The sequence below is a fragment of the Manis pentadactyla genome, chromosome 19 (genome assembly GCF_030020395.1).
Source record: "Manis pentadactyla isolate mManPen7 chromosome 19, mManPen7.hap1, whole genome shotgun sequence".
Lineage (NCBI taxonomy): Eukaryota > Metazoa > Chordata > Mammalia > Pholidota > Manidae > Manis > Manis pentadactyla.
The window spans coordinates 3,545,188-3,571,399 of NC_080037.1; the positions used below are offsets into that span (position 1 = coordinate 3,545,188).

General features: G+C 47.4%; 1 protein-coding gene across 2 annotated transcripts in view; it reads right to left on the minus strand.

Annotated features, from left to right (window-relative positions):
- UCK2 (uridine-cytidine kinase 2) overlaps positions 1-17,419 on the minus strand; it is a 63,861-nt gene extending 46,442 nt beyond the window's left edge. Inside the window, exon 1 of one of the 2 annotated variants that reach the window (XM_036922891.2) lies at positions 17,096-17,419. In XM_036922891.2, coding sequence (XP_036778786.1) covers positions 17,096-17,194 — 99 coding nt within the window. In that variant the 5' untranslated portion in view covers positions 17,195-17,419. Of the gene's footprint in view, positions 1-16,720; positions 16,742-17,095 lie in introns of those variants that run through there. The other variant, XM_057494924.1, reaches the window with a different exon arrangement.
- Positions 17,420-26,212: the final 8,793 nt, after the last annotated feature.

Consider the following 26,212-nt stretch of genomic DNA (forward strand, 5'->3'; position numbering starts at 1 on the left):
AGCGTTACCGCCTGGCTCTGATGCTCATCTCTTGGCTGGGGAACTGCCCGGAACGTCCAGATCAAGCCAGACTCCAGGGCACGCAGGCTGGGCTCTGCAGCCATTCCCCGGACCACACCCAGGTCCGGAAGGAGGAAGAGGGACAGGCAGTGAGGGGCTCCAAACATATTCCAGGAGAAAGAAGACAAAGGAGGGGCCTGCGACTCTGCTTGCCTGTCGTGAAGCCAGGAGGCGAAAGGATAGAAAAAAAAGCCATCAGCACAATGCCACCTTTCATGCACTGCCCTGGGGGGGAGGGAGAGGACAGCACTGCAGAGAGCCAGGTGCGCTGGGTCCGCTCCAAAGACGGGACGCAGGGAACGCCGGGAAGAGAGACCTGTGTCCGCCCTCCCAGAGTCAGACCGGGAGACCTGGAAGGGGTTTCAAGGGCCATGTACCCCACTTCCCCTCCACTTGTACCTGAGGTAGGTGACCACTCAGGGACGTGTAGCCACGGCGGGTTCTTTCCATTGTCCCATACCATTCATTTCTGGGTCACCCTGGTCAAATCCCATCCCTGTCAATCCGGTCAATCCCGCAGTGTAATTAGTGGGTGTTATTAATTATACCTACTTTATACAGAAGATGGCCAAGTACAGAAGCTTGGGTCTTGCCGTAGTAGTCAGTTAAAGCTGGATGAAACGTGCGGTGGCAGGCACCACCTGGGGACCAGAAAGCAGAGGAAGTCTGGTGGGGCAAGGCTGCCCTCTGCTCCCCATTCCAGGAGACACGTTTTCCTGCCTAAAACTAGCTTTTCTAGTTGTTTCAATATTCCAGAGTTCCTCACGACACTCACCTTACAAAACTGGTCACGAGCTCCCAACACAAAACATTTAGAGCCACAGATGACAGAAAAAACCATTTTAAGCAGAAATTCATCCTGTTTCTATCACTGTCTCCCCAGGAGGGAAACACTTCCTCACCTTCCTTCACCTCCCACCCCGCACACACCCTGCCGCTTCCCTCTAACTCAGAGGCCACAGACCCCCACCAGGTCAGGACTACCTTGTTACCTGCAGCTGCACGGAGAAAAGCTGCTTTGGTGTTTGGGGGCTCCCCCACCCCTCCCAGGCCCTGAACCCACATCTCTGCCGGCAAGCACCACACAGAGACAATGTCGGCCTCCAGCTGGGCCTGTCAGAGCAGAGGCCGGCACCATGGGCCTCCTCCATCTGGTTCGCTGGTAAACAAACACACCAGAGGTGGCCAGATCCACAGCTCCCCCTTTCTCCCTAACCCCGCTCTGGGGGAGCTGTGCCGAGCAAAAGCATCAATATTGACATTCCCACTAGGAGAAGCTCCCTCTCCTGTCGGTGCACATTCTAGACCCTGCTCTTCCCCTCTACCGTTCTCATTTACTTTTCATGACCACAGTAATCTTCCCACCTTGGGCTTCCGTCCCACAGCCCTGCTAGGCAGCCCCATCTTTGTGCCTTCCAAGACCCACTGTGTGTTCTGAGGGCAGCTAAGCCTTTCTATCACAGATGGCCTCGGCCTAAGGACAGGAAGGGCACAGCACCAAAACCTGACACAGATGGGTCACCCATTTCCACTCCAAACTCCCAGGCGAGAAAAGCCCAATGCTTCCCCTGGAAGGTTAACCTCTACCCACTCTCCAAACGATTCCAGAATGGCGATGCAAACGAATGAGGGCATCTGAAGAAAAAACTGAGCAAGTCACAAAGTAAACAGCACACATCTAAGTAGGCAGCAACCTCACGACGACCTTTAACTTCACTCATATTTAAAGGCAAATCAGCAATAAGTACCCCACTCGTTTTCTTTTTTTCAACTCAGGACAGCAGTACAATGTTCGGTAACACCCAGCACTCATAGGTTACTCCATGACTCAGCTGCCAGCAATGTTTATATGATAATAAAATAAAACACTGAATGTCGCTCCACCCAAAATCTTGATATCTTAGAAGGAGAGATGTGTGGGGAGGAAGGAAGGGTCAGCGAGGTCCTGATCCTGATCACCCACAGTAGGAAGTCAGTAAAGAGCGCCTTGATCCTTTGTTTAAATATGGAGGTAAATAAAAGGAGAAACAACCTCAAGGGTTGCAAGTGGTTGTCTCTGGGAGATGGGATGGGGTGAAGAAAGGATACTGATTTCTGGCCGCAGGCCTTGCAGCCGTCCTTACAGCCATCATCACCGTCCTCACGAGAGCCCACATTCACAGGCTGTTTACCACATGCCGGGTAACATTTCATTTGCCTTCTCCATATCATTTCATGTAATCCTTTACAATCTGTGGGAAGTAGGCACCATCGTGGTACCCATTTTACAGATGAGCGAAGGGAGGTCCAGCGGGTGATGCTGTCTCGGACGACAGCAGTAGTTGTGGCCATGTCAAGGCAGTGACTGTCCTTTTATGCCACATGCATTGCCTTTTAACTTCTACCAAAGTGATCACAGACGGGTTCAATCTCTAATCACGTCCACGCACATGAGCAGCAGCATTTGGAAATAAGAACGGCCGGTTAAATATGAGTGTGCGGGCCATTTGCAGTCTACATGATACAAGGCTCAGATGGGGACGAAGCTGGCATGACATTGCTGTCACCCCAAACTGTGCCCACCCATCCACCCGATTAGAACGCCCGGTTCCCCAGTGGGGAAAAGTCCAAACTGCCCTCTATGGAGTTTTACTCACATCTAGCTCGTTTCCTGTGGCTAGAAAAAAATTCTTCTAATCTGTAAATCAAGTCAGCTTCCAGGATTCTTGCATCCTGAGACTATGCGAGTACCCACATCACAGAGAGCTCTTTGCTGTCCTCAGGCTCCGGCCTGGGATGGAATGTTTGCCCCGGCACAACGTGAGCACCTGACCCAGGGGCAGGCGACTGAGGGCCCTTCTGAAGCTCATCCTCAGACCCCGGGCTGACCTACGAACTCCTGCCCTGCAGGTTAACAGTCTGCCCCACAGGAGGGGAAAAGAACGAGGGACAAGGCTTAACCACCTCCCGCATTATTATAAAATATTATTACCAAAAAAAAAACTTTTTCAAGTACTCTTTTGTTTCTCATCAGCATTATTCCTGGAAAAGACTATGGCCAGTTAACTAGAATGTTCAAAACTCCAAATAAGGTAGGTCCTTCGAATTCAGTGACATTAATTTTCTTACAGGGATGGCATCATCCAGTAAGAACCAACAGAAAATAGACGGACAGCAGCCCCCTGCAGGAGCACGCCCCTCCCCAGGGAACAGCGCAGGAGGCTGACGGGGCTCCCAGATCTCAAGGAGACTGACATCTGGCTGACATAAAACAACCTCCGATCTTGCTAATTGTTGAACAGCTAAGATAACGTCGCACCTCAGGGGACGTACTCCCCAAAGAGTCATGGAGAAAAAAGAATCTAATTCCCAAAAGGGGCAACAACCGTATCTGTACTTAAGTATATGTTTGTAATTGAAAAGAAAAGGCTTTGTGGGGAAAACAAGCAAACTATATGCTGAGGAAGGATCTCATTGTCACCCTTCACTTGGTGTATTTCCTGCTCAGTCCACGCCCTGCCGACAGCGAGCCCACAGGCCCCACCGATGTCACACAGAGTGACAGAGAGCAGAGCGGGCGTGGAGGGAGGAGGGGGCTCTAGCACCGGAGCCTTCTGTCTGTGCTGCTGTCTGCTGCTCTGGAGCCCGGGGATAACCACAGTGCCTCACCTTCCAGGGCCCCTGGAGGGGTGAAGGGCCCCCCACACGCAAACACGTGGACCGGCACCTTGCACATGGTACGTGCTCAGGCAATATTAGCTGTTATTGCAAGTATTTTGAAAAGAAATAGATAATGAACGCACATTCAAATGACTTCAGCTAGTATTCAGTGGTATGAGGGAAATAAAGCAGTGGGACAGTGACTGCATGCAGGCCAGGGGCATTAGGCCCGTGCTTCACAAGAGCACATGCCACTTTCGATCAAGAAAAAAAATGCGGGAAAGCGTGATAAAAGCTGTTCTTCCTATTAAATTAACCTGTGCCACCCCTCAGAAAACCTCAACTCAAACCTGAAACTCAGACATTTGCCTAACAGCTCAACAGAAAAACCAGTGGTTTTGCTATAAATACAGGGTTCATATAAAGCCAGTTTCTCCATGCTTCTCTACAGTAACTTCACATGAACTAGCAGTTTTCCAACTCACGGCGTTCAAGTTGCCTGAACTAGTCCCATGTTCCAGACCATCAGCTCAGCCAAAGGCCTGGCTGCCATCCCCCGGCCCGCGCCCACCCCACCCTCCACACAGCCGCACTCCCAGGACCCAGCCCCCACAACGGCAGGGCGGAGGAGCAGCTGTCCGGTGCCAACAAGTGTGCTTCCTGCACCCCTTCTCACCAACGCCAGCCCGATGTCCAGCTTGGCAGAGAGCAACTACCGTGAAGACTAGTAGCATTATTGACCAAGAACTATGTGAGATTATATATATATATGTGAGATTAACTTCTCAGATCTCAAATTCTGATGTTAGAATGAAGAAAACTAGTAACCTGGGTGAATCCCTATATAACTCAACCCCCCACTCTGACCAAAAGAAAAAGAAAACCCTTACATTCCCTGGAGTATTTTTGAGCACCTATGAGATCCCAGGCATCGTGGATAGAGACGGGACACCGCTCTGAAAACCCCATGTGCTGGGACGACACGCAAGTGGAGAGACGGCGGCACGAGGTGGCCCAGGAGGAGGGCAGGACGAGAGCCTCAGCCCGGACGGGGCGGACTCCCAGCTCACCTCCCAGGGCTCTGACATGACCAGCCGAAGGGAGGGACAAGAAAGCGGGCCAAAGCGGCCACACATCCGGCGCAGAGCCGAGTCTGAGGCCGGGGGACCGGCTGGGAGAGGAGACATGGGCTCGGGGAGTACAGGGTGTAAGGCTGGAAGGCTCAGGTGGCAGGCAGTGCTGCTGACGGCAAGCCTGAGGCAAAGGAGAGCCGCTAAAGAATTTTAGGGGTGTGACAGGCATGGCGATGGCACATTTTTTAAAAGACACCCCAGCAGCAATATGCAGAACGTTTCAAAGGAGGTCCAGACTGGCAGCTGGGGGCTTGGCCACTGGACAGTTATCCAAGCAAGAAAGAGGGTGGGGCGGCCCCAAGAGATATTCAGAAAGTAGAACTGACAGGAGCCCGGGAGCCTGGACGGATGTGGAGGATGTAGGAGCACCGGCCGGGGAGTGACAGGGATGAGGCAAAGATTCTGTCCTGTGCATCTGCGTGGAGAAAAACAGAGGTGGGGCAGCAGGTCCAGGGCTGGGAGGCAGCGAGGTTGGGTATGAGGGGCTAGTGCCGAACGAGCATGGTTCAGCATCAAGTGCGATGCCCAGCAGACAGCTGAACACGTGGGGAAGAAACCCAGGAAAGGGCCGGGGGCAGGAAATAACCTGGGAGACATCAACGGACAGAGGACACAGAGTACGGGAGGGAGAAAACCAGCGATCCACGACGGGGGTGACGCAGGGCCCAGTCCCAGGTTCTTTTCCAGGAGCCCAGAGACAATGGAGAAGAACAAGGCAGGAAGGCAGCTGGCCAAGAGGGGTGAAACCGGGAGTTTCCAGGTGGGTGGTCACTGTCACAGGGCACAGAATGGCTCTAATGGGTCTTAGGAACTAACTGATCACTGACGGCTTTAGCAAGAGAAGCTGTATGACGGCCACCTGACACTTTCCGGCTTGTCGAGACCTCTGAGGGTCCTTCCTGCTCGCCTACCACCCCTGCAGTAACCAGACTGAGTCCTTTCGGTGCACGAGGCTGGGATCCAGACGGACAGCTGCACTCAGGCACCTGGAGTCCGGAGGTCCGAGCTCTGACAGCTCACCACAACACACGGGTGGGAGAGCTGCAGGGGAACAGTACACAGCTCAGCTCGGCAGATGTTGTTAAGTGCCTACCATGCAGGTAGGTCCTGTGTTAGGCACGGGGTTAGCACAGAGGAGTCAGACCCAGACGTAAGCCCCATGAGGTCAGGGGCTTTATCGAAGGCACTGCTATATTCCCAGCACCTAACAGAACACCTGGCACTTTGTAAGGAATCAATAAACATTTACCAAATAAATGAATGAATGAATGACATGACTTTTACTTTCAGTGGCACTCAAGGGTGAAAGCTTCAGAGGAGACAGTTTGTGATCTGGATTGAGTAGGATTTTCTAGGCGCAAGATGACTTTATTTTTCACATTTATGCATCTCCTATACAAGACCAAGTCACTAGAGTCACACAAGCCCTGGGAACCCTACAGCTATTAAACACGGCCTCACCCTAGAGGGCATCAAACCACTGATGGCAGGGCTAGTGAGTGAGGGGGCTTTTCCTGGTGCTGCCACCTCTCCACTTGGAGGGCACTTACACAGGTGTGTTCGCTCTGTGCTAATTCTCTGAACCACACACTTGTGCATTCATACACTTTCCCTTGGCTTCAATACCTAATTAAAAGCATTTTTTAAAAAGTAATGTTAATAAACTGTTTTTTTCTTCCCCTAACAACCCATGAGCAACAAACCCACTTAAGTCTTTTAAAGAAAAGCTCCCAGGGAACCACCACAGAAAAGGACCGCTGAGGCCTGCAGCAAGCCGGTAACAGTAAGAAAACGAAAGGCTGACAGCGTAAGAGTGGCCAACAGCTGACTCGTTATGGGTTTTCCCAGCAAAAAGAGAGGCCACTGCCCAAGGAAATGACGTCACTTAGTAAGTGGGAATCTAACTGTCCTCACGGGCCCTTGTCAGAACCAGCGCCACCACGCCTGCACACTGCCAGGCCATGCGCCCAGGGAGCTGCGCTGGTTAGAAGCGGACAGGACGATGGCCACAGAGCCTACTGTGACAGAGCAGCCACGGCAGAGCACGAAGCACCATGTGGCAGCCACTCGCCCACGGCAGAAGTGCCACAAAGCGTGTGCTCTCACTGAGCGTGTGCTCTCGCTGCCTCCAAGTGTGTGCTTTTGTGTGCATTTTCTCATTGAGCCCTAACAGCAACTCTGCAAACTAGACTGTCTCTTTTCACAGATGCAGAAATGGGCTCAGGAGAAACATATTAAAAGGGGCCGAGCTGGATGGTCACACCAGTGAGCACAAACTCCAAAGCCTCTGGCTGGACTCAAAGCAAGAGAGCATTTCCCAAGCAAACCAGGAGTTCTAGTCCATCTTTGCTTGAAGCTGACACATAAAGCCTCCGCTCTATCACGCCAAGAAGACCTTAAACCACACAAAGACCCGCAAAGGGAGCCTGTGGCAGGCCTAGGATGCAGCATTTCTTGGAAGGCAAGTCCAAAATCATGTCCTCCACCAACCACATGGTCAGTCTGGCATCAGACTAGGAGGACTTTGCTTGTATTTCCTTCCAGAAGGGCATTCACTGACCCTTTTGTTCAAATACAATGTGTCACTCAATATTCTGGTCCTTCTGCTTTCAAATGTTTACTTTCTCTACAAAGGAGATGGAGAAAAATGAAGCTATTGACTAATCAAACTAGCATGTTTTACCTCAATAGGAAAATCAACAGATCCCCAGGAGATACGCCTCACCAGAAACAGCAGGGCTCTGAGCCAATCTCATGACCAAACTGAATCTGTAGAGAAATTCCAGAGAAAACTCCCTCAGACAACCGAGATGCCATTGGGCAGAAACATACCTTCAGAAACCCTCTAAAGAGACAAAGTGCGGTCACACCACAGCCAATTCAGTAAATGTCCACTGATTCCAGAGCACCTGTTGGCAGAAATGCCAACCTTGAGCCACACGGAAGGGACAGGCTTCCCATGGCCCCCTGGGCATCTGGCCTGATTCTGAGTTCTATTCCTGCTCAGAGCTGCTTCTCATCACCAAACCCCTCGTACATTTACCAGGACAGTAAAGACTGTAACTGCTTCCGTTTACAGAGCGTTTGCATTTCTTTCGTCGAAAAAGGAAAACATTTTAAATAAGCAGCATCTCAGATCTTCACACTGCTGTTGTACAGCAGAAACTAAAGATTTTATACACATAGTTGCATATCATCTGTGTTGATGGAAGGAAGAACACTAATAATCCCAACGGGAAAACACTAAATTACACCTAGAGCTTCGGAAAGTGTTTATCATGCTGAGCCTCTCCAAGGCCACAGTCCGTTCCCTACAAGCCGCACAAAACTCAGAAGAACTAAAAACCTGCCACGAGCTTTTCCTACACTACAGGTCTGCTTGGGACTTTCCCAACTGCACTCCATGCGACAAAAGGTCTCTACTCAGACTGGTGCAAGCTGCCCAGAGCAGAGACAGTTTTTCTCCAGATGATGGACCTCTACCTTCCCCTAAGATAGGGAAGATAATCATTTTGGCTTAAAAGAACTACTCTTCCAGCACTTCTTGAGTTAAAAGATCCAGTTCATTTCAACAAGCATTTAATTAAGCAAAATAGGTGAGAGCCCCATTAAGAACTTGACAGCAAGATGTTATGGCTACTCTCCAGGTGATTTGGTATTTTAAAAAATGCACCATTCAACAGGCACCTAAGCCACTCAGCATGGACACCTACACCAAGCTCTGTGGTTGACAATGTGCCAGCAAGTCCCATCCAGGTGAAGGGACCCCAAGAGGAAGTAAAATGTGAACAGCAAAGAGACAATTAGCCACATCCCTCAGCAGCAGCCTAAGCAACCAGATTTAAATGCTAAAAACTAGGATTAGAACAGGTAAGGGGGCCAAGAGCGAATGCATTCTTCAACCACTAATTCAACAAATGTTTGAGTGCCTACTGTGTGCAATTTTACACAGGGTGACCACGAGGTAAAACAGTTAGTTAACCATGCTGCCCCCTGATGCAAGCGCTGTCCTGGCAGAACGGGCAGCCAGCACCAGGGCCCATCCAGAGGGCCTTGTGGATCGCTGTAAGGACTTCAGCTTTTTCTGGGAGGGAAACAGGAAGTCAGTGCAGGGTTTCAAGCAGAGTAGAGATGTCCCTACCCAACCTTCATTTTAACAGGATCACTCTGGCTGCTATGATGACGACAGAATATACACAGACAAAGGTGGCAGTGGAGGAGGTAGGGTGCCACTGCGACGACCCCACTCAGAGACGGCGGTGGCGTGGCCCAGAGCCGAAGCAGTGGGGATGAAAAGTAGGCAGACTGTGGACAAGGCACGACAAGGCCAGCAAGACATCTCAGTGGACAGGATATGATGAAAGAGAAGTCAAAAAGGCTCCCAGGTTGAGGCCTGAGTAACCAAACGAATGAAACTGTCATCAGCAGAGAGCGGAGAGGTCGCAGACTGAACAGGCTGAAGGGGAAGATCTGGAGTCAAATACTGGACATACTGAGCTTCCTGTTACACAGCCAAGAGATGTCAAGCAGTGTGAGAGAGAGGCCTTTAGCAGTCGGTCATTCAACACGCGTTTATCGAGAACCTTCCCAGACTGTTCAGTCCATGTGTTAGCCTCAGGCAAGGGTCAGGAGAACCAGTCCCTGATGCTGACTCAGCCTAGCGGCAAAGGCAGAATCAACAAGCAAGGACCACACGGGATGGGGCAGAATACTGCCACTGACGTCTGTTTGGATGCTTTAGCAACACAGCAGAGGAACCCGAACCTCAGCAGGGAGGACTTCCCAGGAAAGGCGGGAGAGAATGCATATAAAAGGAAGGTGGGTGGAGGGAAAGATGCTAGGAAAAAGGAGCCCCATAGGTGAAAGATACAGGGTCCCAGGTCCTAGGAGAAGCCCAGTTAATATCTGGTGGAGGTGAGTGTTGGCAAGTGGCAGGGGATGTCATCCTTCAGGACCCCCCCAAAAGCAGATTACAAATGTCAACTGCATCACGCAGGTCAGGCTGGAGAATGAAGAACTTGTTATGTGTGACTCGTGTGAGAAATGACTCGGCGTACTCAAGGCTAGTTATGCAAGCGTGAAGTCTAAGAGCCGAAAGGCCCCTCTTCTACAGGGCATTACACAGATACCCAATAACTGGCAAAGCTGGGCTGGAACCCAAACTTCCTAGGTCAGTGGCTGTACAAAGGGGCAATTTAAAATAGTAGTGCTAAAATAGTGAACAACCTAAAGACTGGGTAACAAATCCTTTTAACAATCTGGAGGTTTCCAGTTTTTGCTTTCAACAAAATTAAAGGAGGTGGGTGGCAGGCCGGTTCATTCACAAAAATACCTTGGGTTCTGACATAGAATTTGAAGGGTAAAACCTGAGTGACCTTGATGTACCAGTCTTTCCATTCCCATCTACTGATGCCAATAGGGTTTTTTGCTATACAAGCAAAAAAGTCTTATTCTAGCATTGAGTAGCAATGATCCACTAACACATGAAAGCAGTAGGTGGGGGAGCTCCATCTATCTCATCAGGTTGCCTTCCAACAAAATTCTACCTTGCATGTTTAATTACTCATCAAAATGTATATCTACTTGCTTTGATTAAAATATGGCAGTAACTATACTAATGCCACCAGGAGAAATTAACACTGGAAGAGACTTATGAGAACAGGAGTTGGTATTACTCCAACACACCTATGTGTTTTTGTTGCAAAAGGATGATAGAAGGATCAACAAAGGATTTTCATGTAAAAACAAATAAAATGCAGTTAACATTTGATGAGTGAAGTAGAACTGAAATATGAGTTCAAGAAGAAAAAAAGGAAAAACGAACATTTCCGACTCAAACAAGCTCATTCGTTTATTTCTCAATGGATGACAATAGGTCAAATTATTACGGTATACAGAGCCCATCAGATATATTTAAAAGAAGGAAATCATTATTTTAAAATGTCAGTATTTATAGTATAACAGAAGCTGCATCGTTTGCAACTCTACCCATGATGACAAAAACTGAGGTCAAAAATAATGCGGTACGATAAAGAACGCTCCAAAATGCTCTTACACGTGTCTGGAGACCACAGCCCAACGTGATAGATAGGTCAGCACTGTTAGCGCCCCATTCTGCTTACTACAAGCCTCTGTCCATAGCCTGAGAGATCATCAACCTACATGGGGCAGAGACACTGTGCGGGGAGGAGGCAATCCTAGACACCCACTCAACTTGGGCTTCACAGAGGACGGGCAAACAGAGGGTGTTTGCTGAGCTATGACAAAAGGCCCTTCAGCCGAGGGGGAGGGAAGGCCAACGTCAGACCAGGTGCATACTCACAGACAGACTAAAGCAATAAAGAAGCACTGCATGTTAAGTACCGGGCACAATTCTCGCAAAAGCCCTACAATAACATGTCACAAGTCACACAAAGGCCAGGTGGCAGAACCTTCTACCACTATTGTGAAAATGAATGCCTACCACAGGTAAAGTGTGGGACCATGGGACTGCTGGGCACCTACCTGTTCCTTGGGGGACTCAAGGTTACTATGTAGGGGACTTAAGATTACAATGTAAGAGACTCAGGGAGGTTCAGAAATACTCTTTTGACACATTTCCTGCAGTTTCAGAGGGAGTGTGAAAATAACTGCTTTTTAAGAGAAACCCAAGGAAAGATCATTTATAATAGCCAGGGAGCAAAGCAAACTTCTTGTTTTTAGAATTATCACCCTCTTTCCTCATCATTCAAAATTCTCAAAGCATACATGGTTCATTTTAGAACCAATGCCCCCATAGCTAGTCAAATTACTGCTTATGAGAAACCTGAAAGCCCACGGCCTCACAGGGGTCTTTATATTTCTCAGGTTATTGTGTGACACAGTCTACTGATGGTTCTTTTATGATTGTAAATACCGTGGCTTTCTCCAGTGTGAACTCTTGCAAGCAAGTGAATTAAATGCTGATGAGTATTTTTTCCCCAACACCTGGCAACTGTTGCACCTTTCATTTTGTCTTTTAGAAAATCCTCTTTTCCTTTTCATGTTCATGTAAATTTTGCAGTTACTTGTTCATTTGAGAGTATTTCACTTGCAAAAATAGTTTTGACTTCCAGGTTTACAAAGAATTGAGAGAAAACATATTTATTAAAATCAAATGATCAAATTATGTTAAAAACATACTTGAAAATGTTTCTATTGTGCAGCAACCTTGTTGCCAAAAACTTTATGTACATCCAAAACGCTCAAACAGGAATTTGTAAGAACTTGTGAACTATTCCAAATAAAGATTTCGGGTGGGTTTGGAATCCATTAGTGAAAACCCTTTAAGTGGAGCATACTGGTTTTGTGAAAATAGCTGATGGGGAACATTTTCTAGGTGGTTTTTAACAAAAGCCACTGCCTAATTGGGGAATGGGCCTGTCATGATTTGGGAAATACTGCAAACGATGAGGTTTTGGTATTTGGATCTTTTTAGGGGATACTTTTTTCAGCTATGATCGTGACTAAATCAAGACTGAAAAGACTACTAGGAGAACCACACCTTCGGCCTTGTGTTACCACCAAGTCTAATAACACCAAGATATCCCAAATCCATGAATCACCATGTATAACACAAGATTTTTAAAAATAAAACATTCTTTAGTCACAAATAAGAATATTTTAATAAGAATCAAAAGGCCTTGCCATCACAGAAATCACAATTTCAAGTGTTTATTTCATTTTCCTCATCCTTTCATAATTGCTGTTTTTGTTTTATAGTCATAATAGATTATACTTAATAATTTTACATACACATATGTTATGATAAAGAGATGATCAAATGTTTCAATTAAGTTGGCTTAATGATAAAAATGGTTTAATGGACAAGAAAGCATACACACACACACAGAATACACCCTTCCAATCTATCTTATTGATTTAAAAAATTGAGATACAGTAAAGGACCTTAGTGATCTTGAGCACTTCCCACAGCACCACCTCAGAGCCCAAGGCAAAAAAAGGCCGGTCATCAGCAGTGAAATTCCCAAATACAATCTGTCTCCATCACAGAACTTCATAAAATCTAGACACAAAAAGAAATGATAACATCAGCCAGAGGACCTGAGCAAATGCTGTATAATGAGCTGCAGTCAGGTGACCACAGAGTGAGCATCAGGAACCACACTTCAAAGACACTCAAGCAAGGAATAAAGAAGGCCCTGAAGCACAGGCACGCTAGGGGCAGGTAGCAGCAGGGGGGGGCACTGAGGCTGGTGTTTGGCCAGGCACAGTGCTCCGGGGCTGACCCAGCCAACAAGAGGACAAATGCCAAGTCCTCGGGCCGGGGGCAAGCATGGCGTGCCCAGTAGCAGGTGGGACTGGAACAGAGAGGGCCAGGGATGGGGGGCAGGTGGGGCAGCGGCAGGAGGTCAGCAGCGCCAAGTCGCATGGGCCCACCTGGACATGGACACACCTGCAGGGGTAGAAAGCCCACCACACTGGCTGAGAAAAGCAGCAGGTAGGGAGCACCTGAGAGGAGGGTACGAAAGGAGTCTGGCCAGATGGGAAGGCTGCTGAGGTCCAGGAACAGTGAAATCCCCAAATACAAGGAGCCACGGAGCCTCAGGTCCAGGGCACACTGCAGAGCGCTCCAAAAGCACTGCTGACTCACTGTCAAGCTGCGACGGGCGGCAGCCCCACCTCCGAGGGCATTGCCGTGTCTCTTCCCCATCCCTATTACTCATACACAGTCAGACCAACTCCCAAAAAATACCTCGGAGGATAGGTCACTAATTTTGTGATAGCTCAAACTGGTATAGATTTTAAAAAAGGAAAAATCAGGATTCCAATCCAAGTTTTATCACTTACTAGCTATGTGACTTCAGACAAGTCAAAAATTCTCCTGACTTCATCTTCCAGTGTCATCTGTCAATGATCAAGACATCTGACCACAAGTGGAAAGATAATCAAATGCTTTAATGATACGTTGGCTTGACAGTAAGAGAGGTTTAAGGAGCTTGTAACCATCAAATACCGAGAAGCTTTCTGTTATTTCCTGATACCCTGACTTCCCCTCACCCCAAGCACTTAACACAGTATTCGGCACAATGACCTTTGCTGCACAAATAGGCGCTTAGCACACACTAAATAAATAAGCAATACCAATGTATTAGGGTTTGGGGTGCTCTTCATTTTTTGATCACTGCAACACGGGTAACACAGTTAAATATGGTTTCAACTGTGGCTTCAAATCCTAACTCATGAATTAAAAAATAAAAGGGTAATTATAAATTATGGTCTGCCCAACTCAGTTCAACAAACACTAAACACCAACAACACTCTATCAAAGGCTGCAGTGGGCATTACGGCACAAATACACCAGGCACTCTTCCAGGGATTTGTAGTGGGGGAAGCAGTCAACAAATAACCACAGTATAAGGCAGACTGTGATAAAACTATGGATGATTAGAGACAAAAAATAATTGATTAAGGAAATGGATAACAAAGCTCTCTGAAAAAGGTAGTAACAGAACTGAAGCCTTGAAAAGATTGGAGGCCATTCCAGAGAGAGGACCACCAGCAAAAGGGAAAGTCAAACAGCTACACAGGTGCATCTGGGCGGGGAGAGAGGATATGAATGAAAAAATAAATAGTCTGAGAACGCATCTGGGGCCAAGGGGATTTGAGCCATGCTTAAAGATGTGGCCTGGAGTTTGGGCAATGGGGAGTCATCCAAGGTTTCCAAAGAGGAGAGTGACACGGAGCTGTCACTAAGTGTCACTACCCTGAGGGCAGTGTGAAGGGACAGGCAGAGAAGCTATTTTAACTGGCCAAGGACAAAAGTCCTAAGGCAGTTACAAAAAAAATGAAGGAGAGGTGTCATAGCATGTCACAGTATACATATGAAAGACGGGAATCTGGTTTTTAATGTAGATCACAGTAACTTTCTCAACCCGCCACAAGTGTCTAACAGCGATGTGATGCCAGCCTCACAAAGCTTACTCTGAAGTTCTAGTTCACCTTCATTTCTAAAACAAACTCAAACATGTGATTTATGGAGCTGCAATCACTATTTCTGCCTTCTGCCATCCAAATAATTTAGTCTAAGATAAAAGACTTGTGCTTAGAGCAGCCACAACATTGAGACAAATCAGAGCTCTCAAAGAGAAGCTGAACGGGGAGTTGTTTTTCCTTATAAACGTGGGGAGAGGGAGGTAAGGAAACCACCAAGACCGGCGCTGCTGGGCCAAAGCAATCTGCATCTCCATTTCCTTTCAGTCAAAATACCTCTGAAACATTCTGTAGCCATTTTCAAGCAGCCCCTTTCCAGAGTGAGGGTTGTAAACCTGTGTTCTCCCCCACACTGGTTAGTCAGTTCTTAACGGGGTGACCAGCAGGACCGAGCAGCACCGCTGGTCCTGGTTCCGCCACTGAGTATATGAACTGAACATTACTGTTCTCATCTGTGTGTGAGCAGACCAAGTGAAGTGCTGGACTGCGCAGACTCTGAGGTTCCTTCTAGGACTAAAAGTGTCACTTTTGATGATGCTCTTTTAGGCCCTTTGCTGTCCCCCAAATTCCTTTCACAGGCACAGAACAAACATCCAGGCAGGGGGCAGAATATCCGTCTTCCTTCCAGACCCTCCTGCACTGTTCAGGCCTGAGACTTCAAAGGCCGTCCCATTTGTTGATACTGACCATCCTTTAAAAAAAAAAAAACACTTCAAATCCTTTGGAGGAAAGGTGCAAAGGACTGGAATAAGAAAATCAAGATACAATCGCAGCAAACTGACTACAATATGGAATTTGGAGCTTTTCTTAAACAAAAAAATTATAAAATAACCTTGAAACTGTAATGAAAACCACACAGTTATTTCATTTCACCCTTAAGGATCTGGGGTTCCCCCTCTGTAGTGATTAAATTATTTAGAAGACTAGTGGGATGTTTCTGTTTCTAAATGCTACACTCATCTGCTAGTTTAAGTCTCCTTGCCTCCAGGAGGGCAGGGCCTCAGGGTAATATTTGGGCCCAACTATGGGCCAGGCATCCTGCTAGGAGCGCCGGAAACACAGCCATGAAGAGCCGCACAAAGATCCCAAGCCACAGGAATATGTTATGGAAGGAAGGGGCGAGGATGATTCTCAAAGAACAGGTAAAGCTTCAGAGCTGGCATCCTGTTTTGCTTTTATGCCTAGTAATAGTCCTAGCAGGAGACACATAAACATTTTTAAAAATAAAAAAATGCATTCAACCAGGAGCAAAGGCAACATAAACGTCTGGGCCCTACCTACAGCAGGCCGACTCCTAGTCCAGAGAGCTAGGACTAGATTAACTTAAAACGGAAAGAAGTTGCACAGCGCCCAGCGGGCGGGTGTGGGCCCCGCGCGCCCCAGCAGCCCCGACCTGGAAGACACGTGCAGCCAGAAGGGAGCAGGGGCCCCGCCGGGGCCGGCTCGCCGCGCACACCTCGTGGCCGCCCCCTCCCCCTCGGCGCCATCCCGCCCTCGGCTCACTCTCCCAGCTGCGGGAGGCGCCAACCCCCCTCGCCAGCCCCGGCGCGCAACCAGCCTCTCCAAGGCTCCCTCGGGGAGCTCGTGCTCCCACCGAAGTTGGGGAGCAAGCAGCCGCACCTCAAAGGCGGTGAGGGGGCAAGGAAAGAAACAGCTGGGGGGACTCCGCCCTTCTCCACTGCAGAAAAGGCCCGGGGTAAGGCGCGGCAGCCTTCTCCAGGCTCTGCTCGCCGTGCCGATGAAACAAAGAGCGCGGGCCCCTAGGGGAGTCCGGCACCCCTCGTCTGACCCCTTTCCCGGGATCCCAGATGCGCGCGCCGCCCACACCCAGGGGCGCGGGGCCAGTGCCACTTTCCCATGGAAGCCAGCCACGTTTCCTCTTAGAGCCACAAACACGCACAAATCCCTGCTGGTACCATTTCACTGATGTCACCGACCCGGCGTGGCTCTCAGGGTTTGACCAGGGAAGCCCTGCAGTCCCCAGCCACGTGGGGCTCGCGTCCCCGGCTGCGCCGCGGGGCGAGCTGCCGCCCGCCGCCGGGGACCCAGCCCCGAGCCCTCTCCCCCGCGCCGGCTTGCAAAACAATAAGCATCCGCCGTCCCCTAGGACGGCGGCCTCGAGCTCCCGCGGCGGGGAAAAGCCTGGGGGGCAGGATCCGCGGGCGGCCGGGCCGGACCGGGTGGGGAGCCCGGCGGGGAGAGCGCGGGGAGCCAGGCGAGGGGCCTGGGAGCGCGCGGCCACGCGGCGGCCGCGAGGAGCCGGGGGCGGGCAGGGCGCGCGGCCGCCGTACCTTGCCGCTGGCGGTGCCGCCGCTGACGCCGATCAGGAAGGGCTCGCCGCCGGTGGGCTGCTGGTGCTCCTGCAGCGTCTGCTCGCTGTCCCCGGCCATGCTCGCGCCGCCTCCGCCCGCGCCCGGCCCGCCGCTTCCCGCCGCTGGGCCCGCCCGGCTCGCGGCCCGCGCTCGCCGCCAGCCGACGCGCTCGCCGCCGCCGTGGGTCCCGGAGCCGACAGCCTGCGGTGCCCGCAGCGGCCGCGGCTTACATCCCCGGCGGGGGTCAGCGTGATGCCGCTGCTCCAATCCGGCGGGCAGCGCGCTGCTATTCGCCCGGGCGGGGGCGGGGGCGCGGGCGCGGGCAGCCTCCGCCCTCCGGGCCCGCCGCGCGCCGCGCGTTAACCCTTCCCCGGAACCCGCCTGCCCTCTCGGCCGCTGCCGCCTGCTTCCCAGGGACGGGGAGCGCCCGGGCGGGTCCCAAACGGAGGGGATGCCCCGGGTCTGGGGCGCAAGATGAGAACAGGCTTGGAAGATGAGAAACAAAGAGTTAATTTAACGTCGTTACCCAATATCCAGGTTAAAACTTGCATTTTCCGAAAGTGGGATTTTTCCCCCCTCCCGTTTGCCGAAATAACATGTCAGCCGCTGATTTTAAATATTTCCTCTCCTGCAAACACCATCCTCTTCAGCTGGCAACTCCCTTAGAGTCTCCTTAGAAAAGGATAGTTTAAGGGGCTTATCTGAAGGGGGCCTTCCTCCAAAAATCAACACCCTTGCAAACCACAGTCTGAAATCCCAAACACTGAGGAGTTAGGGTTTAGGCAAGCATTAAAATCATGCATAATGCCATTTTGACCCATTAGTACTTTTAATTGAACTGGGTTTTCACAGATGAGCAATTAGTCCCTCGGTGAGAAAGGCAATGTGTCTGCTGGCGACTCAGCAGCCTCCACTCCGGAGTGATTTGTGCTTTTACATGCAGTCCCCTGAGCAAGCTACTCTAATCTCCCTGTGCTTCAGCATTCTCATCTGTTAAATGGGGATACTAATGGCAATTACATCCTAGGATTGCTATTGTCAGTGAATTACGTTTAAAGTTCTTGGTAGAGTGCCCTGCACAGCCTAGGCCCTACGTAAGTGTTGGAAGAGAAAAGGCCCCTATAATGGGCTGAAACTGGACAGGAAATTTTTGTTGAGACACAGGAGAGAGGCAGGGCTGAACAGTAACTACCAGGCTCTGCCCCTGAGAACCCGGGACTGGTATCAATGAGCTGATGGAGTCCTACCGGCTAAAAAGAGAACTTCAGTACATAGCACTGTCTCTTCAAACTTGCTTAATTACCTTAAATGCAGGATGATTTTGAAAGAAATTTACTAAAGAATATTAAAAGTATTAGAAAACACAAATGTTCTTTTCACTTTGAAAATATTTCATGTCACCATCCAAAATCAAACTGCACAGAAGCCCAGACAGGAAACTAATATGGGGAGAGTGACTACCTGGTACCGAGAGGGAGGCATTTGGGGGAGGTTAGCTAGAAGGACCAAATGGCTACAGGGTGGGTCAGTTTTAGCTGATTCATGAAGCTGCCTCTTCTCCCCAGTCTTTTCCACACTAAAGAAATCTAACAATCTTCCAGGACCCTGATGAAGTTCTTTATTACTCAAGACAAAGCCTACTGGGATTTGGAATTCGATGGACCCATAGCTAACAGGATATTAAGTAGCCGAGAGGAAGAAAGGGAGGAAAAAAGAATGCCTCATCCTCTATGAGCTTTTCCCAGATCCCTCCCTTCCTTATCATTCCTATAGCATCTTTTCCACAATATTATATCATAAAAGTTTTCAAACGCAAAGTTGAGATATTTTATAGTAAACACAGAGATTCCCACCACCCAGATTCTGCCATTAACATTGTACTATCCTCACTTTATCACACTAATCGGCTACCCATCCTTGTATCCATCCCAGCATTCTCATCATAGCCCTTATTTGCCTTCCCTTTGTAAGTTTCAAATGTTAGTTTCCAAACTGGTTTATGCATTTCTTGCTTTTTTTGTCTTTAATTATATCCCTAGCACCTAGAACAGTTCCTGACATGTAATAGGACCTTAATAAATATTTGTTGAATGAATGAAGAAACAACCTTGTCTCATTCTACATTCCCAAGGCCCACTGAGCAGAATGACTGGCAAGTAGGAAGCAAACAATACATGTTTGTTGAATGAATGAATGAACAAATAAATGAATGTGGAAGAGGTAAGAAAGCACCCACAGGTAAACTTTACTCCCACCGTTTTGGAATTAACATGCTCTTATCTCTGAATTCCAAGTAACTGGCTACATCTAGTCCTAGTGTGTGTGTGTCTATGAACTAGTTGAGCCATTCACTGAGCTAACTTATTACACTTATCTGCACCATATTTAATAATAATATTTGACCTCTGTGCATGAGTTAATATACATAAGAGTGCCCTGAAAAAAGCAAAAGCTCTCCCTATAAAGGCCTAATTAACAGAGGACATCCAGCCGCCCTCCACGCTCCCTGTTTTCACTGCCCTGCTCTCCTTTCTCTCCTCTGCCCCAAGGGCCGGCTTACCTACACACAAGGAGGTTACCCATGTCCACTTCAATTACTAAGAGTGTTTTCAGCACTGGTGACCTCGGCAAGGACTTTGGCACCTCGGCTCTCTGGAAAGCGAGGCAGGCTGTCTGCAGTAGTCCCTGTGCTGTGTCATCCTCCCTTGGGAGCCTGGTCACCAAGTCCCATAGGAAGGGATGTTCAAATCACGTTTGAGCCTACCAGAGCAATTACACTGCAGATCCTGAATTAAGTGATTTCAAGCTGTCCTCCTTCTCCTCCCACTACATCAAATGTTTTTCAGTAAAACCCAGAGTTAGAACAGATTCAAGAAAATACGTTTTTCTCAGTATCTGTGATGATTTTTTATATATATACAGATTTCAGTCTGATCCAGGCCTGGCCTGCTCACATCTGGGGATGAAGTCAGCATGAGTGTGCAACTGCAGCTGCGGCCAAAGAACTAAAAGTGACGGTGCCGTTGACACTCCTCCGTCTGCCTGCCTTTGCTCCTTAAATAGCTATCATTCCAAACCAGACAAGGGACACCACTTTATGCCTCCGAAAAGGTCTTCCTCCCGGTGCTTCATGCAACACAGTTAATTCTCTAATTGCTTATCATACTTCCCAACCAAAACAAACAAACAAAAAAAAAGTTACCGCACTTCAGCATGTCTCTGGAGCATTTTTGTTCTCTGTATTGCCTTTTATTAACAGCAGTGGCTTTGAGGGATCGCAAGAACTGCTCCGAAGAGCTGACCAGCTGAGACTGCCGCTACTTCAGCACCTAGCTCTGCGATCTTAACCACGCTCTCAGACTCTGGGGCAGCACCAGACAGGAGAGTCCCGGACCCACTCCGGCTGGAATGCCAAAGCTTCGGCCTCACCCAACTAGTGAATCCAGAGGTCTGTGGGTGGAGCCCAGCTATCTGTGTTCGATAAGCTTTCCAGGTGATTCTAGTCCCCACCAAAGTCGGAGAAGTACTGATCTGGGGAAGAGATAGTCCGCGCTAATCAGAAAGGCAAGGTTTACAGCCTTGCCTTGTTACTTTGTAAACGTTTGGGCCTGTTACTTAGTTTCTATGAACTCCAGTTTCTTCAACTGCTAAATGACACCTGGCTTGTACAATAGTTGGGACCATAAAGAATATATGGCGGCATGGGCTGGTTTCTCCTACTTCTACCACAGCTCTCTGACTTATCAGTAGAGGTCCCACGATTTAGGAATCCCCAAAGACGCTTTAAAGTAAAAATTAAAAGATAATATCCATAATAAGCAAATCTACAGAGACAGAAAGTGGCTGCCTGCCACTGGGGAGGTAAGGGCAAATGAGGGGTAGCTAATGTGCCCAGCATTTCTTTTTAAGGTAAAGAAAATGTTCTAAAATTGTTGTGATGGTTGCACAACTTTGAATATCATAAGACCATTGAATGTACAATTTAAGTTGGTGAAATATTTGGTATGTGAATTGTATCTCAATAAAGCTGTTTAAAAAAATAGATCTCAACCAGCAAGCTAGGAAGGAAAAGAGATTTTTAGGAATTGGGAACAGAAATGGGCAAAGGCACAGAGAAAAGACAGAATTAAAAAGACAATGTTAGAAGGAACAAAATCTCAGTAGACTCATAGACACTAGGAAGGGAATACCCTTACCAAGGGGGAGGGGTTGGGACAGGCATTGGGGGGAGGGGGGAGGCGATAAAGGGACACATGATTTACAGTCACAATGTAAGTTGGTCACTGGGAAGGTAGTACAGCATGGAGAATATAGTCAATGATTCTGTAACATCTTACTATTTTGGTAGATAGTAACTGCACTAGAGGGGGTAAGAATTTAATAATGTGGGTAACTGTTGGACCACTGTACTGTATATCTGAAACCAACATAAGTTGTATATCAATGATACTTTTTTAAAAAAAGACAATGTTAGAGGACTTTGTGACCTATAAAATGTTACAACAAATGCAAGTTGTTAACTTTGTTAAATTCCGTACACTGATTCTTGTACTTAATGTCCTTTCCCCAAAAGATACTAGTCATATAGGGTTTTTAAGTTTTAGTTGGCCCATATAGCCCAAGAAGAGCCTTGCCAGGCTTTGAAAAAGTTAACATATAGATTTTAAATCTCGAGAGATTTTTGGATTTTCTCTCCCCTCCCCATACCAGGATATATTTTCTAATGTGGTTCTGTGAAAATAAGACTGAGATAAAGTCAAGGTTACCATTGTCTTTCAGGAAGCTCCCAGCATCCCCACTTTGTTCACGCTCCATGTTCTAAGCCATTTAGCTTCATCCTCTTCGCAGGTCTTATCCCAAACCTGTCTCTGGCCCTTTGTGTCTTTTCCTATCTCCAGGTGAAATCCTTGCTATCTTGCTTTTCTGTGATGACTTCCTTCACCTTCCCTCAATTAGCTCCAAGGCCATATTCTCTGTAAATAACCTGCTTCTAAGCCTCCTCATGCTGCGCTGATGCTCTTTCTATGGCACCACAATGGATGTATTATAGCTGGTGATGCCCAAGGCTGGGATAGGGAAGGACAAGGGAGACCTGTAGGGTACAAAATGTGGGGAGGCTCTCACCCTCAGATGGAGCGACTGCCTTATGTGTAGGGCTAACCTTAAGGAGTATTTCAACTGACGGCCAAGGATGGCAGGTTTGACGGTCCTCAGCTTTTGGGACTGAGATGCCAAAGAGCGTTGGAGGCCAAATGAGATTAGCAGATTTAGTAGACTAGTCTTTGCTCAGGGTTCACATGGTATGTTGCTGGTAAGTTATTTTGGTACCTCTAAGCGAATGCTCCCAAGGAACTCTCCCCAGGTCATTAGGAAAGAAATTAGTTCACTTCTGCTTCGTAATAAAATTACAGCTGTTCCTGGCGGAAAGGAGGCCTAAGGCTTCAAGTGATGAAACTGAGTGTTTCAGAAATATTTCTAATCAGAGACTTAAAACCCTAACAAAAGCAACAGATTCCCCAGGAAAAAACACAACTGCTTATGTATACAAGTAGTTTTGCACGTGATTTACTCATGACCAACGTAGTCCCAGTTATCAGCCTGACAGCCAGGAGAGGAGGTGGGGTGAGGGCAGCTTCAGAGGAGAGCGTCTATCACCGGCACAGCAGAGGTGTCGCTCTTGCTAGGGAACATGGACCACCTCTGGAGGCACAGAGGGTCCAGGGGCACAGTGGTGGCAGAAGCAATATCCAGAGGCATCCAGCCTCATATCCCCACCCATACTTCAGGATCCTGGGTTTTTATCTCAAGGCTCCAGCATTCTCCTGACTCTCCTGCATGGCTGGTCAATGCAAACGATGACGGAGCGCTAAGATGAACAGTTAGGTCTCCAGCCTACTGCTCAAATGTGCCTGCCTTTCTACTGCAAAAGGTCAGGGCCTCTTTGCAAGCTAACAGAGGTTCTCTGACTCTCACACTTACCCATCAGCCAACTTAGCAGCAACCAAATGACTCCATTGTCTCTGTAGGCATTGGTCCCCCATGTTTTTGAAAGACCTGAAGCACTGCACCTGCCACAGCTTTATTCCTCCTCTTGAACATTTTCCCAGGTTACCATTAGTGACGTTTTTAGCCACGAGCCACCACCTTGTGCTGTGTCCCACTTCCCAAGACCCAGGACAGCATCATCCTCTTCACCTGCTGGACAGCGGGGGCGCCACACCTATATCCCCATTTGACCACCTCTTTTCTCCGACCACTCTTGGTATCATTTGTGCTACTTTAGGTCCTCTAAGCAGTAGAGCCTGAGATGGGATTTAACATAAAAAGATTTTATTAGGGGAAATGGCTGTCAGAGGACGTAGGAGGAGCTGAGGAAGCCTGGGAGAGAGCTGTCAGGCTGCAGAACAGGCCGGAACCTGAGCGAAGGAGAGAGACAAGGAAGGCTGGGCAGAAGCTCCTGAGACTATAGGGCAACTGAGAAAGGTTCGGGCGAGCTGCTGGGGGTCCTCAAGCCAGAGTCGGTAACAATCGGAAGAGCCTCCGACCTCTAGGAATGGACCTGCCTTCGTATTCCAATGACATACAGTCATTTGCTAGGAGAGTCTGGGGGAAGCACGGCCAGGGTGCAAAGGCAGCAATTCGTTTCAGAGCACATTAGCTGGGGCTCTGGGTCAGTTATGCTCCTTTGAGGCACTACTCCTGCCTACTACACAGTGACAGTGAAGCACCGCAGCCTCCAACTGAAGTTGTTGAATTATCTGTATTTTCTTTCAGATATGTCACTTTTTTGCTTTGTATATTTTGGGGCTCTTTTGCTTGGTGCATGTACATTTATGGTTTTTTAAAAAAAAACTGATCCTTTTCCATTATGAAATGTCCCTCATTATCTCTAGGAATATTCTGTGTCCTAAAGCCCATTTTCCTGTTTAATTTCTGGCTGCTTCAGCTCTTGCTTGGAACCAGAAGCTCACCTTAAGCCGGCAGAGCAGCTTGATGCATTGCCCCTATTTGTGCCCAACTAAGTCCACTATTTATTGCTGGCAAGGCTGTGGAGCTTTGCATCCCCCCCACCGATACTGAATGGAGACTGACTCCTCTTGCAGAAGTGAACTCCTTTTGAAAAATTAAAAACCTCCAATGAAATAAAACACAACAAAATAAAATTCAAGTCCCTGATATTTTCACCAATTAATTCCACCAAACATTCAAAGGAGAGTTAATACCAAGATTACACAAACTCTACCAGAGAGAAGAAAAAGAGGGAATTTCACAACTCATTTTATTAGACTTTAACACCAAAACCTGACAACATGTTACAAGAATGGAAAACTGAAGACCAGTCTCTCTTATGAGATATGTAAAAATCTTGACACAAACTACAGTTATAAGAAACCAAATACAGCAATATGTCACAAGCAAGTTTTGTTAATGTAAAAAAATGTAAGGTTAGTTTAATATTTGAAAAATATATACTTCAGTCTCAATCTAGCTCAAAAACAATGTGCAATAAAGAGTGTATCTTTAGAGATGGATAAAACCTGTGATGAGTAAGAAGGGGCAGAGGCTTCATTACCCCTCATTCTGTTAAAAACTCTTTCTTAAAGGCCCTAAAGCAGTGTTGCCCAAAATATGTGCCTTGAAACAATGATTCTAAGAGGAAGATTTGGCAACAAATAAGTTTAGAAAAACCAGTTATGAGGGGATTAAGGCACTATACTGATGTCACAGGCAGGTCCCTGAGACCATAGTACAGCATGGAGAATACAATAAATTATTCTGTAACTTCTTACTACCTGATAGTGACTGCAATGGAGGGGGTGAGGGCTTGATATCAGGGCAAATGTCGAACCACTGTTTTGTGTACGTGAAACCATCATAAGATTGTATATCGGTGATATCTTAATAATAATTTTTTAAAAACTCTGTTACACTCTGTTCCCACTTTAACTTAGGGGAGGGAGTTACAATGTGGGTTAGTGTGCTAACACCCCGAGAAATACTGCAGTAAAGAAACTTATTTATGTTTGTTTAAACCAATGTTCCAAAGGTACTGAACACAGGATCCCTTTTTCTGGATTGTCTATTACTAACAGGCAGGCTTGGTGCTCTGTGGAGCTCATTCTCCATACAGCAAATTATCTCTTACAAGGAAATAAACAGTATTTTCTATCTTAGAAGAGGTCCTAAGAGACCTATTTACACTGAGGAGGATATTTATTGACTTTAGCTTTATATTAGATAGATGTCTCATGCTTAGCATTACTATTAATAATTTATTATAACTGTTTTCTGCCTTAAAAATTATAGATGTTTAGCATAATAGAATACAGAAATATTTTATATTGAATGTGAATGTCCTTCCTAAGGGGTAATCATTACCAGCAGCTTAGCATTATTATTCAGTTTTTAATATTCATATTTGCAAAGTTTTTTAGAATAACTGCTCACTAGCAGAAAAGTTGGCCAGTTTTTGCGACTGAATGAAAAATGCACATATTAGTATCATAAAAACATGTAGGCTTCAAATAAACATGAAAATAAATATTAGAGTTTTAAAAATATGTGGGGCAAGAAAATGCTAAAAGTTAAATACAAAAGGGAAGGTAACAGAAGAAACAAACCCTTAGTAAAAGAAAGCTAAATACTAAAACCTAACTTCAAGAACTATAACACACCAAAGATGTGAAATAAAGGGAAAATTTGTTTATTTTAGGATACACAAAACACTTACCTTTTGAATGCTCCAATACTATCATAAAATACAGTTTCCACTATGGCTATTATAAATCAAGACATACTTACACAGGAAAATATTCACAAGCATAAAACTCTTGTTTATGCTCCAGAGAGAAAATGAACTAAAGACATGAGTAGTTGATAGTTAAGGCTGAAGGGGAGTGTCTCTCGTCCATGTCCATAAGGCTCCAGGATCTGGGATGCAATGAAAACCAATAGAGAAGGCGCTCCAGATAGGTGTCATCCTTTGACACCGGACACACCACTGACAATCACCAGAGCAAATAATCCCCTCTCTGTTGGTGGTGTCCAGGGACTGAGTGGGGTTTGAAATGACAGGAAAAAGAGTTTTGTATTTAA